Source organism: Heterodontus francisci, unplaced genomic scaffold (genome assembly GCF_036365525.1).
Source record: "Heterodontus francisci isolate sHetFra1 unplaced genomic scaffold, sHetFra1.hap1 HAP1_SCAFFOLD_2019, whole genome shotgun sequence".
NCBI lineage: Eukaryota > Metazoa > Chordata > Chondrichthyes > Heterodontiformes > Heterodontidae > Heterodontus > Heterodontus francisci.
In genome coordinates, this window is record NW_027142072.1 from 5237 (window position 1) to 23354 (window position 18118).

Consider the following 18118-nt stretch of genomic DNA (forward strand, 5'->3'; position numbering starts at 1 on the left):
TCTCCATCCAACAGTCCGTATACACTCTCCATCCAACACTCCCTCTACACTCTCCATCCAACACTCCCTCTACACTCTCCATCCAACAGTCCGTATACACTCTCCATCCAACAGTCCGTATACACTCTCCATCCAACAGTCCGTATACACTCTCCATCCAACACTCCCTCTACACTCTCCATCCAACAGTCCGTATACACTCTCCATCCAACAGTCCGTATACACTCTCCATCCAACAGTCCGTATACACTCTCCATCCAACACTCCCTCTACACTCTCCATCCAACAGTCCGTATACACTCTCCATCCAACACTCCCTTTACACACCCCATCCAACACTCCCTCTACACACCCCATCCAACACTCCCTCTACACACCCCATCCAACACTCCCTCTACACTCTCCATCCAACACTCCCTCTACACTCTCCATCCAACACTCCCTCTACACACCCCATCCAACACTCCCTCTACACACCCCATCCAACACTCCCTCTACACACCCCATCCAACACTCCCTCTACACACTCCATCCAACACTCCCTCTACACACTCCATCCAACACTCCCTCTACACACTCCATCCAACACTCCCTCTACACACTCCATCCAACACTCCCTCTACACACTCCATCCAACACTCCCTCTACACACTCCATCCAACACTCCCTCTACACACTCCATCCAACACTCCGTATACACACCCCATCCAACAGTCCGTATACACTCTCCATCCAACACTCCCTCTGCACTCTCCATCCAACACTCCCTCTGCACTCTCCATCCAACACTCCCTCTGCACACCCCATCCAACACTCCCTCTGCACACCCCATCCAACACTCCCTCTGCACACCCCATCCAACACTCCCTCTGCACTCTCCATCCAACACTCCCTCTGCACTCTCCATCCAACACTCCCTCTGCACTCTCCATCCAACACTCCCTCTGCACTCTCCATCCAACACTCCCTCTGCACTCTCCATCCAACACTCCCTCTGCACTCTCCATCCAACACTCCCTCTGCACTCTCCATCCAACACTCCCTCTGCACTCTCCATCCAACACTCCCTCTGCACTCTCCATCCAACACTCCCTCTGCACTCTCCATCCAACACTCCCTCTGCACTCTCCATCCAACACTCCCTCTGCACTCTCCATCCAACACTCCCTCTGCACTCTCCATCCAACACTCCCTCTGCACTCTCCATCCAACACTCCCTCTGCACTCTCCATCCAACACTCCCTCTGCACTCTCCATCCAACACTCCCTCTGCACTCTCCATCCAACACTCCCTCTGCACTCTCCATCCAACACTCCCTCTGCACTCTCCATCACACACTCCCTCTGCACTGTCCCCATCACACACTCCCTCTGCACTGTCCCCATCACACACTCCCTCTGCACTGTCCCCATCACACACTCCCAGGACAGGGACAGTACTGGGATTGTCTGCTCTCTGATTTGGGAGCCTGAGTGCATCAACGAGGTGCAGCTGACTGTGTCTGTGTGCAGAGGTTGGAGGCTGCAGGCTGTGTGACTGCTGCAAGAGGGAGACTCAAACTGAAACAAATGTTTTCTCCAAATTTCAACAAAGGAAGGAAGGCAGAGAACTGGAAGAACTTTTTGTGAGTTTGCTTGGTACTGCAAGTCTTTTTCATTGATTGTTGGGGGTGGGGAAATAAGAGACCTGAAGACCTTACAGCTGACCCAGGTGAAGACTTCACCCCACCCTCCCAACTGGAAGACCAGCTACAAGACTTCTTTAAAATACCAACAAAGACTGATTCCTCCTGGCCTTCCTCTCCCTCAGCCTCTTCCCCTGTGCTACATCCTTTAAATGTTGCATGTTTGATTTATTATTGTATTTGCTCTTTTCTTTCTTTTTCTCTCTCTCAACAAAGTGCTTATAACTCTTCTACCCCATGACTTCTCAGTCCTCTCCGGTGGCGGGGCCCTCCTATGCTGCAGCAGCTGCGACAGCTGCTCCTGTGGCCCCGTCACCATTTAAAATCTTAACAACAAAGCATGGGGTGAAGAGTTAAACCCACCCTACCATGACTATTGAGGCTTGTGTTAAGGCAATGGCTGAGGTTGTCGGCCCCTCGGCCATTGTTGCAGCCTCAAAGATGTATGGGAAGGCTGTGTTCTTCCTGAAGACCGAGCGGGCCGTGTCCCTGGCCCTGAGTAAGGGGCTCACTGTGGGGGGGACCTTCCTGCCGGTGGTCTCTCTGGGGGCCACTGCGCAGCGGGTAATGTTGTCAAACGTCCCGCCCTTCATTCCTGATGAGCTCCTCCTCCTCCACCTGCACCATCTGGGGGAGGTGAGGTCAGGGATCACCCCAGTCCCACTCGGTCTTCGGGAGCACAGCCTGCAACATGTCTACTCCTTCCGCCGCCAGTTATTTATGCAGCTGGCGCAGGGGGAGGTCTTGGAGGGCCACTTCAGTGTGGAGTTCCAGGGGACGGCCTACCGTGTCTTTTAGACCTCGGATGGGGCGCGGTGCCACGTCTGCAAGGGGGTGGGGCATGTTTTTAAGAACTGCCCCAACCTCCCGGCCGCCAGCTCCACCTCGGCGGCCCAGGGTGGTTCCACAGCACCTCCTCCCACTCCCCCCACACATCCAACAGACACCGCTCAGGCTGTGGTTTTCACAGCCTCCAGTGGGGAGGGGAGTGCCCGTCCGAGTGGAAGGAAGGCGCAGAGGAGAAGTAAATATCAAGAGGCTCGTCCCCTGGATACCGTGACACAACCTGAGCCTAAGCTCAGCCCAAAGCCCGTTCTCATGGAATCCACCTGCCCCAGGGCTGGGCTCGGGCCCAGAATAACTTTAAAGAAAAGGAGGGTGCGGAGGCGGAGGCCTCTGATGATATGGAGGTCTCTGAGCCTCTGCGCCCTAGTGGGAAAAAGAGGAGAAGGCACCTCTCCACAGAGGTAACATGGGGCTCTGAGGCGCAGTCTCCTGTTTCAGGTCCCCAGGTTCCCCCTGCTACCACCACCAACATCAAGGCTGGGCAGGAGCTCCCTATTCCTCAAGATGGAGGGGAGGGGGAGGCCACTCTACATGCAGCCCTCCTGTGGGAGCAAGTGGAGCCCTACTTGTGGTGGGGGAGCCTCCCATTCTGCCACTGCTACTGGGTCGGGTGCCCTGAGTGAAGGGGAGGGCGAGGCCCCAGAGGGTCGGCCCTCCCAGCCGGAGTCCACCATCAACCAGGAGACACCTGACCCGGTTATAACCGAAAATGCTGCCCCATCTGCTGGGCCTGTGGGTGCTGGCCTCCTCTCGCCGCCTCCGGTCTCGGCTCCGGCTGGATTTCCAGAGTCGGGAACTTCTGTCTCCCCTGGACCACTCATTGGCTTGGGGACGGAGGTGGAGGGGGGTCCTGAACTGCTGGCGCCCACAGGCTCCAGTTTCACAGTAGAACCCAGAGAGGACAGCTCCGCCAACGATCCTGGGGGTGGGATCGTGATGGAGGCGGGACCAGCTGGCGTGGCCGGGACGTCCGCCCCACAGTGTGTGGTGGATGTGTCGGCCGCTGGCAGTGATGACCCGGAGGAGGATGGGGATTCGGTGTGGGGCACCTTGATTCCATCGCCAGTGAGGTGGTGGAGTCCTTCGTGCCTCCCACCGAATCTCCCCTCATCCCCACAAAGAACGAAGAACAGTACAGCACAGGAACAGGCCATTCGGCCCTCCAAGCCTGCGCCGATCTTGATGCCTGCCTAAACTAACACCTTCTGCATTTCCGGGGCCCATATCTCTCCATTCCCATCCTATTCATGTATTTGTCAAGATGTCTCTTAAACGTCGCTATCGTACCTGCTTCCACCACCTCCCCCGGCAACAAGTTCCAGGCACTCTCAACTCTCTGTGTAAAGAACTTGCCTCGCACATCCCCTCTAAACTTTGCCCCTCGCACCTTAAACCTATGTCCCCTAGTAACTGACTCTTCCACCCTGGGAAAAAGCTTCTGACTATCCACTCTGTCCATGCCGCTCATAACTTTGTAAACCTCTATCATGTCGCCCCTCCACCTCCGTCATTCCAGTGAAAACAATCCGAGTTTTTCCAACCTCTCCTCATAGCTAATACCCTCCAGACCAGGCAACATCCTGGTTAACCTCCTCTGTACCCTCTCCAAAGCCTCCACGTCCTTCTGGAAGTGTGGCGACCAGAATTGCACGCATGCAATATTCTAAGTTCACAAAGTGGAGCGGCACGCTACCCAGGCGAACGGAGAGGTGGAGCAAGCGGCTTGGCACTAGCTCCTTGACCCCCAAGATCTCCGGCTGAAAAATCGGGGCCAACAAGATAGCCACCCCACTAGAAATAGGGGTGAGGTGACTCATGTAGACCCCACCCTGCCACTCCAGGAGCTCCGGGATTTCATCGCGGTTTGCAGGGGTTGCCGCAATAAAGTTCAGCTGGCCCTCAGCCATTGGTCGAGTGTGGTACTAAATCATTCAGTCCGTCCGTGCCGCCCTGAAGATAACAGGCAAGCGCGCGGGCATGAAACTGGTTGAGAGGCGCCGTTTTAATGTGTTCCTCAATGGGTTGCTGGGGGAGTGGAAGGCCAGGTGCACTTCCACTCCCTCCTCACAGTGAGCTGTTGGTGACGGGTTTTAAGTACCTTTGACATGAAGATAACCATAGCCAGCCTCAACATCAACGGCAACAGGGGGTCTCACCGCAGATTTCACAATCTCTCAGTCCTCAGGGAAGGGAGATACGCGGTGAGCTTTCTGCAGGAAACCCACACCGTTCCGGGAGACGAAGCCACCTGGCTCCTGGAGTGGCAGGGTGGGGTCTACATGAGTCACCTCACCCCTATTTCTAGTGGGGTGGCTATCTTGTTGGCCCCGACTTTTCAGCCGGAGATCCTGGGGGTCAAGGAGCTAGTGCCGGGCCGCTTGCTCCACCTCGCCGTTCGCCTGGGTAGCGTGCCGCTCCACTTTGTGAACGTGTACGCGCCCAGGCCCGGCGCTTTGCAAGCGCGCTTCTTTGAAGAAGTGTCCGCTCTCTTGAGCTCCATCGATAGCGGCGAGTGCATCATCCTCGGGGGGGATTTTAACTGCACACTCGAGGTGGGGGATCGCTCCGGTCCCCAGCGCGGCCAAGCGTCGGTGGAGAAGTTGAGGGGACTGATCAGCTCCCTTAACTTGGTGGACGTCTGGCGGAATCTCCATCCCGACTCCAGCGCCTTCACGTGGAGGTCTGGAGGAGGAGGGTCCCGAATCGACCGCCTCTACTTTTCGCAGGCGTACGTCTCCCCCGTCTCGGCGGCCTCCATGCGGCTGGTGCCGTGCTCGGACCACCGCCTGGTGTGGGCGGAGTTCACTCTGCTCCGCACGAGGGCGGGTTCCGCGTACTGGCACTTTAACAACCGGCTGCTGGAGGACGGGCGATTTCGGGACTCGTTCTGTCGATTCTGGGCCGACTGGAGAAGGAAGCAGGGGGGCTTCCCCTCCTTGAGGCTATGGTGGGATGTGGGCAAGGCTCACATCCGCGTCTTCTGTCAGGAGTACGCGAAGGGGTTGACCAAGAAGCGGGAAGCCGAGATCGGGCGCCTTGAGAGGGAGGTGCCCGACTTGGAGTCCCGCCTCGGTCATGCCGTCGTGGACCCGGCCCTGTGGCAGGCGTACAAAGAGAAGAACAAAGAAAATTACAGCACAGGAACTGGCCCTTCGGCCCTCCAAGCCTACGTCGATCCAAATCCTCTATCTAAAGCAGGGCGCGCTGAGGGACCTGCAGCTCATAGGGTCCGAGGGGCGTACGTGAGGTCGTGGATCCAGATCCTGGAAGATTTGGACCGCGCCTCACCCTTCTTCTACTCACTGGAAAAATGGCGGGTGGTCCGGAAGCAGCTCATCGAGCTGCTGGCCGACGACGGATCCTCCATCACGGATCCGGAGGAAATGGGCCTCCTGGTCCGGACTTATTACAAAGAACAAAGAACAGTACAGCACAGGAACAGGCCATTCGGCCCTCCAAGCCTGCACCGATCCTGATGCCTGCCTAAACTAAAACCTTCTGCACTTCCGGGGCCCATATCCCTCTATTCCCATCCTATTCATGTATTTGTCAAGATGTCTCTTAAATGTCGCTATCGTATCTGCTTCCACCACCTCCCCCGGCAACAAGTTCCAGGCACTCACCACCGACTGTGTAAATCACTTGCCTCGCACATCCCCTCTAAACTTTGACCCTTGCACCTTAAACCTATGTCCCCTAGTAACTGACTCTTCCACCCTGGGAAAAAGCTTCTGACTATCCACTCTGTCCATGCCACTCATAACTTTGTAAACCTCTATCATGTCGCCCCTCCACCTCCGTCGTTCCAGTGAAAACAATCCGAGTTTATCCAACCTCTACACATAGCTAATGCCCTCCAGACCAGGCAACATCCTGGTAAACCTCTTCTGTACCCTCTCCAAACCCTCCACGTCCTTCTGGTAGTGTGGCGACCAGAATTGCACGCAATATTCTAAGTGTGGCCTAACTAAGGTTCTGTACAGCTGCAGCATGACTTGCCAATTTTTCTACTCTATGCCCCGACCGATGAAGACAAGCATGCCGTATGCCTTCTTGACTACCTTATCCACCTGCGTTGCCACTTTCAGTGACCTGTGGACCTGTACGCCCAGATCTCTCTGCCTGTCAATACTCCTAAGGGTTCTGCCATTTACTGTATACCTCCCACCTGCATTAGACCTTCCAAACTGCATTACCTCACATTTGTCCAGATTAAACTCCATCTGCCATTTCTCCGCCCAAGTCTCCAACTGATCTATATCCTGCTGTATCCTCTGACAATCCTCATCATTATCCGCAACTCCACCAACCTTTGTGTCGTCTGCAAACTTACTAATCAGACCAGCTACATTTTCCTCCAAATCATTTATATATACTACAAACAGCAAAGGTCCCAGCACTGATCCCTGCAGAACACCACTAGTCACATCCCTCCATTCAGAAAAGCACCCTTCCACTGATACCCTCTGTCTTCTGTGACCGAGCCAGTTCTGTATCCATCTTGCCAGCTCACCTCTGATCCCGTGTGACTTCACCTTTTGCATCAGTCTGCCATGCGGGACCTTGTCAAAGGCTTTACTGAAGTCCATATAGATAACATTCACTGCCCTTCCTTCATCAATCATCTTTGTCACTTCCTCAAAAAACTCAATCAAATTAGTAAGACACGACCTCCCCTTCACAAAACCATGCTCTCTCTCGCTAATAAGTTTGTTTGTTTCCAAATGGGAGTAAATCCTGTCCCGAACAATCCTCTCTAATAATTTCCCTACCACTGACGTCAGGCTCACCAGCCTATAATTTCCTGGATTATCCTTGCCACCCTTCTTAAACAAAGGAACAACATTGGTTATTCTCCAGTCCTCTGGGACCTCACCTGTAGCCAATGAGGATGCAAAGATTTCTGTCAAGGCCCCAGCAATTCCTTCCCTTGCCTCCCTCAGTATTCTAGTGTAGATCCCATCAGGTCCTGGGGACTGATCTACCTGAATGCTTTGCAAGACACCCAACACCTTCTCCTTTTTCAGTTGGCTCATTGCTGATCTGTACCACAGTTCCATTAACCTGTCTTTGTTCTCTATCCCTTAATCTCCTTACCCAATAAATATTTCTCCGTCTACCTGGGGCTGAGTGTTACCGATGACCTCTCCCAGCCTCGAGGGCTTTCTGGGGGAGAGAGTTCCAGATTTCCACCCGCTTTGTGTGAAGATTGCTTCCTGACATCAGCCGAAACAGCCTGGCTCCAATTTGAAATTACCGTCTCCTTGTTCTGTGATCCCCCAGAGGAAACAGTTTCTCTCTGTCGATCCCATCGAATCGTTTCATCATCTTAAACCCCTCGATCATAACCCCCCTTAATCTCCTCTACTCCAGGGGATACAAGCCTCGTGTGTTGAAGACTTCAATATCTGGTATGGGTGTTCCTCAAAGGTGATGGACAAACTGACCTTCATGTGTGCTCCAGACCAGAGATAGACACCGAAGATAGCCATCGCCTGACACCAGTGATAGATAGAAAAGATAAAGTCCTGCCGATCTTTGTCCTCGTACAACATCCCTAACAGAGCTGGAGAGAAAGAGAGGCAGTTTATACACTCAAAGTCACACTCACACACTCACTGACAGAGCTGTAGAGAGAGAGAGACTCTTTATACCCTCAAACTCACAGTGACACACTCACACTCACTGACAGAGCCGTAGAGAGAGAGAGAGAGAGACTCTTTATACCCTCAAACTCACAGTGACACACTCACACACTCACTGACAGAGCTGCAGAGAGAGAGAGAGAGAGAGAGAGAGAGAGACTCTTTATACCCTGAAACTCACAGTGACACACTCACACACTCACTGACAGAGCTGCAGAGAGAGAGAGAGAGAGAGAGAGAGAGAGAGACTCTTTATACCCTGAAACTCACAGTGACACACTCACACACTCACTGACAGAGCTGTAGAGAGAGAGAGAGAGAGACTCTTTATACCCTCAAACTCACAGTGACACACTCACACACTCACTGACAGAGCCGTAGAGAGAGAGAGAGAGACTCTTTATACCCTCAAACTCACAGTGACACACTCACTGACAGAGCTGCAGAGAGAGAGAGACTCTTTATACCCTGAAACTCACAGTGACACACTCACACACTCACTGACAGAGCTGCAGAGAGAGAGAGAGAGAGAGACTCTTCATACCCTCAAACTCACAGTGACACACTCACACTCACTGACAGAGCTGCAGAGAGAGAGAGAGACTCTTTATACCCTCAAACTCACAGTGACACACTCACACACTCACTGACAGAGCCGTAGAGAGAGAGAGAGAGACTCTTTATACCCTCAAACTCACAGTGACACACTCACACACTCACTGACAGAGCTGCAGAGAGAGAGAGAGAGAGAGACTCTTCATACCCTCAAACTCACAGTGACACACTCACACTCACTGACAGAGCTGCAGAGAGAGAGAGAGACTCTTTATACCCTCACACTCACACTGACACACTCACACACTCACTGACAGAGCTGTAGAGAGAGAGAGACTCTTTATACCCTGAAACTCAGTGACACACTCACACTCACACACTCACTGACAGAGCCGTAGAGAGAGAGAGAGACTCTTCATACCCTCAAACTCACAGTGACACACTCACACTCACTGACAGAGCTGTAGAGAGAGAGAGACTCTTTATACCCTGAAACTCAGTGACACACTCACACTCACACACTCACTGACAGAGCCGTAGAGAGAGAGAGAGAGACTCTTCATACCCTCAAACTCACAGTGACACACTCACACTCACACTGACAGAGCTGTAGAGAGAGAGAGAGACTCTTTATACCCTGAAACACAGTGACACACTCACACACTCACTGACAGAGCCGTAGAGAGAGAGAGAGAGATTCTTCATACCCTCAAACTCACAGTGACACACTCACACTCACTGACAGAGCTGTAGAGAGAGAGAGACTCTTTATACCCTGAAACTCAGTGACACACTCACACTCACACACTCACTGACAGAGCCGTAGAGAGAGAGAGACTCTTTATACCCTCAAACTCACACTGACACACTCACACACTCACTGACAGAGCCGTAGAGAGAGAGAGAGACTCTTTATACCCTCAAACTCACAGTGACACACTCACACTCACACACTCACTGACAGAACAGTAGAGAGAGAGAGAGAGTCTTTATACCCTCAAACTCACAGTGACACACTCACACACTCACTGACAGAGCTGTAGAGAGAGAGAGAGAGACTCTTTATACCCTCAAACTCACAGTGAGACACTCACACTCACACACTCACTGACAGAGCCGTAGAGAGAGAGAGAGAGACTCTTTATACCCTCAAACTCACAGTGAGACACTCACACACTCACTGACAGAGCCGTAGAGAGAGAGAGAGACTCTTCATACCCTCAAACTCACAGTGACACACTCACGCTCACACACAGAGCTGTAGAGAGAGAGAGAGACTCTTCATACCCTCAAACTCACAGTGACACACTCACACACACACACTCACTGACAGAACAGTAGAGAGAGAGAGAGAGACTCTTTATACCCTCAAACTCACAGTGACACACTCACACACACACACTCACTGACAGAACAGTAGAGAGAGAGAGAGAGACTCTTTATACCCTCAAACTCACAGTGACACACTCACACACTCACTGACAGAGCTGTAGAGAGAGAGAGAGAGAGAGACTCTTCATACCCTCAAACTCACAGTGACACACTCACGCTCACACACAGAGCTGTAGAGAGAGAGAGAGACTCTTTATACCCTCAAACTCACAGTGACACACTCACACACACACACTCACTGACAGAACAGTAGAGAGAGAGAGAGAGAGAGACTCTTTATACCCTCAAACTCACAGTGACACACTCACACACACACACTCACTGACAGAACAGTAGAGAGAGAGAGAGAGAGACTCTTTATACCCTCAAACTCACAGTGACACACTCACACACTCACTGACAGAGCAGTAGAGAGAGAGAGAGAGAGACTCTTTATACCCTCAAACTCACAGTGACACACTCACACATTCACTGACAGAGCTGTAGAGAGAGAGAGAGAATCTTTATACCCTCAAACTCACAGTGACACACACACACACTCACTGACAGAGCTGTAGAGAGAGAGATTCTTTATACCCTCAAACTCACAGTGACACACACACACTCACTGACAGAGCTGTAGAGAGAGAGAGAGAGACTCTTTATACCCTCAAACTCAGTGACACACTCACACACTCACACACTCACTGACAGAGCTGTATAGAGAGAGAGAGAGAGAGACTCTTTATACCCTCAAACTTAGTGACACACTCACACACTCACACACTCACTGACAGAGCTGTATAGAGAGAGAGAGAGAGAGACTCTTTATACCCTCAAACTCAGTGACACACTCACACACTCACACACTCACTGACAGAGCTGTATAGAGAGAGAGAGAGAGAGACTCTTTATACCCTCAAACTCACAGTGACACACTCACACTCACATACTCACTGACAGAGCTGTAGAGAGAGAGAGAGACTCTTTATACCCTCAAACTCACAGTGACACACTCACACACTAACAGAGCTACCTCCCACTCCCTCTCCACCCCCCACTCCCTCTCCCTCTCTACCCTCCTCTCCCTCTCTACCCTCCTCTCCCTGTCCACCATCACCTCCCTCTCCACCCTCCTCTCTACCTCCCGCTCCCTCTCCACCCTCCACTCCCACTCCCTGTCTATCCCCTTTCCCTCCCACACTCACGATTGGCCGAAGGGCCTGTTTCTGTGCTGTATGACTCCATCTGTTGTCTCCCTCTCCCACTCTGTTCTGCCCTTCTTCCCCTCTCCTGCCCCCTCAATACCCCTTCTCCCTCCCCACTTAGTTCCCCTCCCTTGCTCACCCCCCTCTATCCCCAATCCCCCTCGCCCTCACCCTCTATCCTCCCTCTGTCCTCCTCCCTCTATGTCCCCCCACCTTCCCCCCTCACCCTCCTGAATCCTCCAACTCCCCCCTCTATCTCCCTCTCCCTCTATCCCATCTATCTCCTTCCCTCTCTCTCTCCGCACCTTCCCCCCCTCACTCCCCCTCTATCATCCCTCTCCCTCCCCCTCTCCCTCTGGGTACTCACTGACGAGACTGGTCTTATTCAGAGCTGTACCGAGCCCCCAGAGGACAGTGACTGTGTAAATGGTAATGATATTGGCTCTGTGCAGGTTCCTGGGTTGGGGATCCCAGCACATCAACATGATGATGAGCAGGAATTGGATGAAAGCTCCAGACAGGAGGGGAATGGATCGAGGAATTCGGAGCATGCTGAGAGACAGGAGAGAGAACACTGAAGAAGACACTCCATAGGCGATGATAATGCTGGCTAGTCTCTCCATCCCAATTGAACAGACTCCATAAGACTGAGGAAGGGAGAGAGAGAGAGGAGTCAGGAAAGCAGCAATCACCCTCTTCATCCATCCCTCCATCCATCCCTCCATCCCCCTCTCCACCTCCCTCCATCCCTCCCTCCATCCATCTCTCCACCTCCCTCCATCCCTCCCTCCATCCATCTCTCCACCAGCTCCATCCCTCCCTCCATACATCCCTCCATCCCCCTCTCCACTCCCTCCATCCATCCCTCCACCATCTCCATCCCTCCCTCCATACATCCCTCCATCCCCCTCTCCACCTCCACTTCCTCCATCCATCCCTCCACCATCTCCATCCCTCCCTCCATACATCCCTCCATCCCCCTCTCCACCTCCACTTCCTCCATCCCTCCCTCCATACATCCCTCCATCCCCCTCTCCACCTCCACTTCCTCCATCCCTCCCTCCACCATCTACATCCCTCCATCCCCCTCTCCACCTCCTCCATCCCTCCCTCCATCCATCCCTCCACCATCTCCATCCCTCCCTCCATACATCCCTCCATCCCCCTCTCCACCTCCTCCATCCCTCCCTCCATCCACCTCCCTCCATCCATCCCCCTCTCCACCTCCTCCATCCCTCCCTCCATCCATCCCCCTCTCCACCTCCCTCCATCCATCCCCCTCTCCACCTCCCTCCATCCATCCCCCTCTCCACCTCCCTCCATCCATCCCCCTCTCCACCTCCCTCCATCCATCCCCCTCTCCACCTCCCTCCATCCATCCCCCTCTCCACCTCCCTCCATCCATCCCCCTCTCCACCTCCCTCCATCCATCCCCCTCTCCACCTCCCTCCATCCACCTCCCTCCATCCACCTCCCTCCATCCACCTCCCTCCATCCACCTCCCTCCATCCACCTCCCTCCATCCATCTCCCTCTCCACCCCCCTCTCCACCCCCCTCCATCCATCTATCCCTCTCTCCACCTCCTCCATCCATCCCCCTCTCCACCTCCCTCCATCCACCCCCCTCTCCACCTCCCTCTATCCCTCCCTCCATCCATTCCTCTATCCACCTCTCTCCATCCACCTCTCTCCATCCACCTCTCTCCATCCACCTCTCTCCATCCACCTCTCTCCATCCACCTCTCTCCATCCACCTCTCTCCATCCACCTCTCTCCATCCACCTCTCTCCATCCACCTCTCTCCATCCACCTCTCTCCATCCACCTCCATCCCTCCCTCCATCCCTCTGTCTCCTCTCCCTCTATCCCTCTGTCCCCTCCCCATCCATCCCACCCTCCCCCTCCCCCCTCCCTCCCTCTGTCCCCTCTCCCTCCATCCCTCTCTCCCCGTCCATCCCACCCTCCATCCCCCTCTCCCCCTCCTCCATTCCCTCACTCCATCCCTCTCCCCCCTCCATCCACTCCTCCATCCACTCCTCCATCCCCTTCTCCACCTCCCTCCATCCCCCTCTCTCCCCTCCTCCATCCCCTCCTCCATACCCCTTCCCTCACCCCCTCCTTATCCCCATCTCCCCTCCCCCCTCCTCCGTCCCCCCTCTCTCCCTTCCCCTCTCCTCTCCCCTCCTCCATTCCCCTCTCCCCACTCCATCCCCCTCCTCCCATTACCCCCTGACCCATATCACCCTTTTGATAAGGTCCCACATGGAAGATTGGTTAAGAAGGTAAGAGTCCATGGGATTTAGGGCAATTTGGCAAATTGGATCTAAAATTGGTTTAGTGGCAGGAGGCAGAGGGTGATGGTCGAGGGTTGTTTTTGCGAGTGGAAGCCTGTGACCAGTCGTGTACCACAGGGATCGGTGCTGGGACCCTTGTTGTTTGTAGTGTACATTAATGATTTAGATGTGAATATAGGAGGTATGATCAGTAAGTTCACAGATGACACGAAAATTGGTGGTGTTGTAAATAGTGAGCAGGAAAGCCTTAGATTACAGGACAATAATACAGGGCTGGTAAGATGGGCAGAACAGTGGCAAATGGAATTTAATCCTGAGAAGTGTGAGGTGATGCATTTTGGGAGGACGAACAAGGCACGGGAATATACAATGGATGGTAGGACCCTAGGAAGTACAGAGGGTCAGAGGGACCTTGGTGTACTTGTCCATAGATCACTGAAGGCAGCAGCACAGGTAGATAAGGTGGTTAGGAAGGCATATGGGATACTTGCCTTTATTAGCCGAGCCGTAGAATATAAGAGCAGGGAGGTTATGATGGAGCTGTATAAAACGCTGGTTAGTCCACAGCTGGAGTACTGTGTATAGTTCTGGGCACCACACTATAGGAAGGATGTGATTGCACTGGAGAGGGTGCAGAGGAGATTCACCAGGATGTTGCCTGGGCTGGAGCATTTCAGCTATGAAGAGAGACTGGATAGGCTAGGGTTGTTTTTCTTAGAGTAGAGAAGGCTGAGGGGGGACCTGATTGAGGTGTACAAGATTATGAGGGGCATAGATAGGTTGGATAGGAAGAAACTTTTTCCCTTAGCGGAGGGGTCAATAACCAGGGGGCATAGATTTAAGGTAAGGGGCAGGAGGTTTAGAAGGGATTTGAGGAAAAAATGTTTTCACCCAGAGAGTGGTTGGAATCTGGAACACACTGTCGGAAGAGGTGGTAGAGGCAGGAACCCTTACAACATTTAAGAAGTATTTGGATGAGCCCCTGAAACACCACAGCAGACAAGGCAACGGGCCAGGTGCAGGAATATGGGATTAGAATAGATAGGTGCTTGATGGCCGGCACAAACACGATGGGCCGAAGGGCCTGTTACTGTGCTGTATAACTCTGACTCACAGACCCTCCCCCACATCTCATCCTCCATTACCCCCCGACCCACATCCCCCTCCCCATCCCCATCCTCCATTACCCCCCCCCGACCCACATCCCCCTCCCCATCCCCATCCTCCATTACCCCCCATACCCACATCCCCCTCCCCATCCTCCATTACCCCCCCCCGACCCACATCCCCCTCACCCTCCCCATCCTCCATTACCCCCCCGACCCACATCCCCCTCCCCATCCTCATCCTCCATTACCCCCCCGACCCACATCCCCCTCCCCATCCTCCATTACCCCCCCTCCCCACATCCCCCTCCCCCTCCCCATATCTCCCTCCCCCTCCCCATATCTCCCTCACCCTCCCCATCCTCCATTACCCCCCCAACCCACATCCCCCTCACCCTCCCCATCCTCCATTACCCCCTCGACCCACATCCCCCTCACCCTCCCCATCCTCCAGTACCCCCCCGACCCACATCCCCCTCCCCATCCCCATATCTCCCTCACACTCCCCATCCTCCATTACCCCCCCGACCCACATCCCCCTCCCCATCCTCCATTACCCCCCGGACCCACATCCCCCTCACCCTCCCCATCCTCCATTAACCCCCCGACCCACATCCCCCTCACCCTCCCCATCCTCCATTACCCCGCCGACCCACTTCCCCCTCCCCATCCTCCATTACCCCCCCGACACACATCCCCCTCCCCCTCCCCATCCTCCATTACCCCCCCGACACACATCCCCCTCCCCATCCTCCATTACCCCCCCGACACACATCCCCCTCCCCATCCTCCATTACCCCCCCCGACCCACATCCCCCTCCCCATCCTCCATTACCCCCCGACCCACATCCCCCTCCCCATCCTCCATTACCCCCCCGACCCACATCCCCCTCACCCTCCCCATCCTCCATTAACCCCCCGACACACATCCCCCTCCCCCTCCCCATCCTCCATTACCCCCCCGACACACATCCCCCTCCCCATCCTCCATTACCCCCCCGACCCACATCCCCCTCCCCATCCTCCATTACCCCCCCCGACCCACATCCCCCTCCCCATCCTCCATTACCCCCCCGACCCACATCCCCCTCCCCATTCTCCATTACCCCCCCGACCCACTTCCCCCTCCCCATCCTCCATTACCCCCCCCCCCTCCCCCACTGAAGGAGTGTGTTTAATCTCAAGCTCACCAATGCGAAACCAGTGCAGGCGAACAGCACCTCAAAGCCACTGTAAATAAAGAAGGGGAAGAGATGTCTGAGTCGATAATCCCGCACGTGTTTGAAGGGTAACTGGAAGATATTCCCCCAACCAATACTGCGCAGATCAATCTCCTCAGTCGGCCGATAGGCTGGTCCACAGAGCATCAAAATCTAAAAAGAAAAACACTAGCTGACAACTGATTCCTTTCACAGCCGAGCAGCTGTCTGAGCCACTCCTGTTCCTGTGTAACAGGGTAGAGGGGCTGAATGGCCTGATGTTTGTGTTTCAAACAGTCCCTGTGTAACACACCCCCCCTCACACACTAACACACCCCCCCACACACACCCCCCCCTCACACACTAACACACACCCCCCCTCACACACTAACACACACACCCCCCACACACACACACTAACACACACACCCCCACACACACACTAACACACACACCCCCCACACACACACACTAACACACACACCCCCACACACACACTAACACACACACCCCACACACACTAACACACACACCCCCCCCACACACACTAACACACACCCCCCACACACACTAACACACACCCCCACACACACACTAACACACACCCCCCCCCACACACTAACACACACCCCCCCCCACACACTAACACACACACACCCCACACACACACTAACACACACCCCACACACACACACCCCACACACACACCCCCCACACACACTAACACACACACACACACACTAACACACACACCCCCCACACACACACCCCCACACACACTAACACACACCCCCCCCACACACACTAACACACACCCCACACACACTAACACACACACACACTAAGACACACACACCCCACACACACACTAACACACACCCCACACACACACACCCCACACACACACCCCCCACACACACTAACACACACACACACACACTAACACACACACCCCCCACACACACACCCCACACACACACTAACACACACACACTAACACACACCCCACACACACTAACACACACCCCCCACACACACACCCCCCACACACACTAACACACACACACACTAACACACCCCCCACACACACTAACACACACACCCCCCCCACACACACTAACACACACACCCCCCACACACACTAACACACACCCCCCCCACACACACTAACACACACACCCCCCACACACACTAACACACACACCCCCCACACACACTAACACACCCCCCACACACACTAACACACACACCCCCCACACACACACTACCACACACCCCCCCCACACAAACTAACACACACACCCCCCACACACACTAACACACACACCCCCCCCACACACACTAACACACACACCCCCCACACACACTAACACACACACCCCCCACACACACACTAACACACACACACACCCCACACACACTAACACACACCCCTCACACACACTAACACACACCCCCCACACACACACACTAACACACACACCCCCACACACACTAACACACACACCCCCCCCACACACACTAACACACACCCCCCACACACACTAACACACACCCCCCACACACACTAACACACACACCCCCCACACACACACTAACACACACACCCCCCCACACACACTAACACACACCCCACACACACACTAACACACACCCCCCACACACACTAACACACACACACCCCCCACACACACTAACACACACACACCCCCCACACACACTAACACACACACCCCCCCAAACACACTAACACACACCCCCCCCACACACACTAACACACACCCCCCCCCACACACACTAACACACACACATCCCCACACACACACTAACACACACCCCCCGCACACACACTAACACACACCCCCCCCACACACACTAACACACACACCCCCCCACACTAACACACCCCCCCCCACCACACACTAACACACACACACCCCCCCCCACACACTAACACACACACACCCCCCACACACACACTAACACACACACACCCCCACACACACACTAACACACACACACCCCCCCACACACACTAACACACACACACCCCCCACACACACTAACACACACACCCCCACACACACACTAACACACACCCCCCACACACACACACTAACACACACACACCCCCCCACACACACTAACACACACACACCCCACACACACACACTAACACACACACACCCCCCCACACACACTAACACACA

General features: G+C 54.3%; 1 protein-coding gene across 1 annotated transcript; it reads right to left on the reverse strand.

Annotated features, from left to right (window-relative positions):
- Positions 1–7680: 7680 nt before the first annotated feature.
- On the reverse strand, positions 7681–16082 carry unc93b1 (unc-93 homolog B1, TLR signaling regulator; the record flags this gene model as incomplete). Its single annotated transcript, XM_068028296.1, has 3 exons — positions 7681–8097; positions 11678–11957; positions 15900–16082. Coding segments are annotated over 3 exons (675 nt in total), but the record flags the coding sequence as incomplete, so codon positions are not given.
- Positions 16083–18118: the final 2036 nt, after the last annotated feature.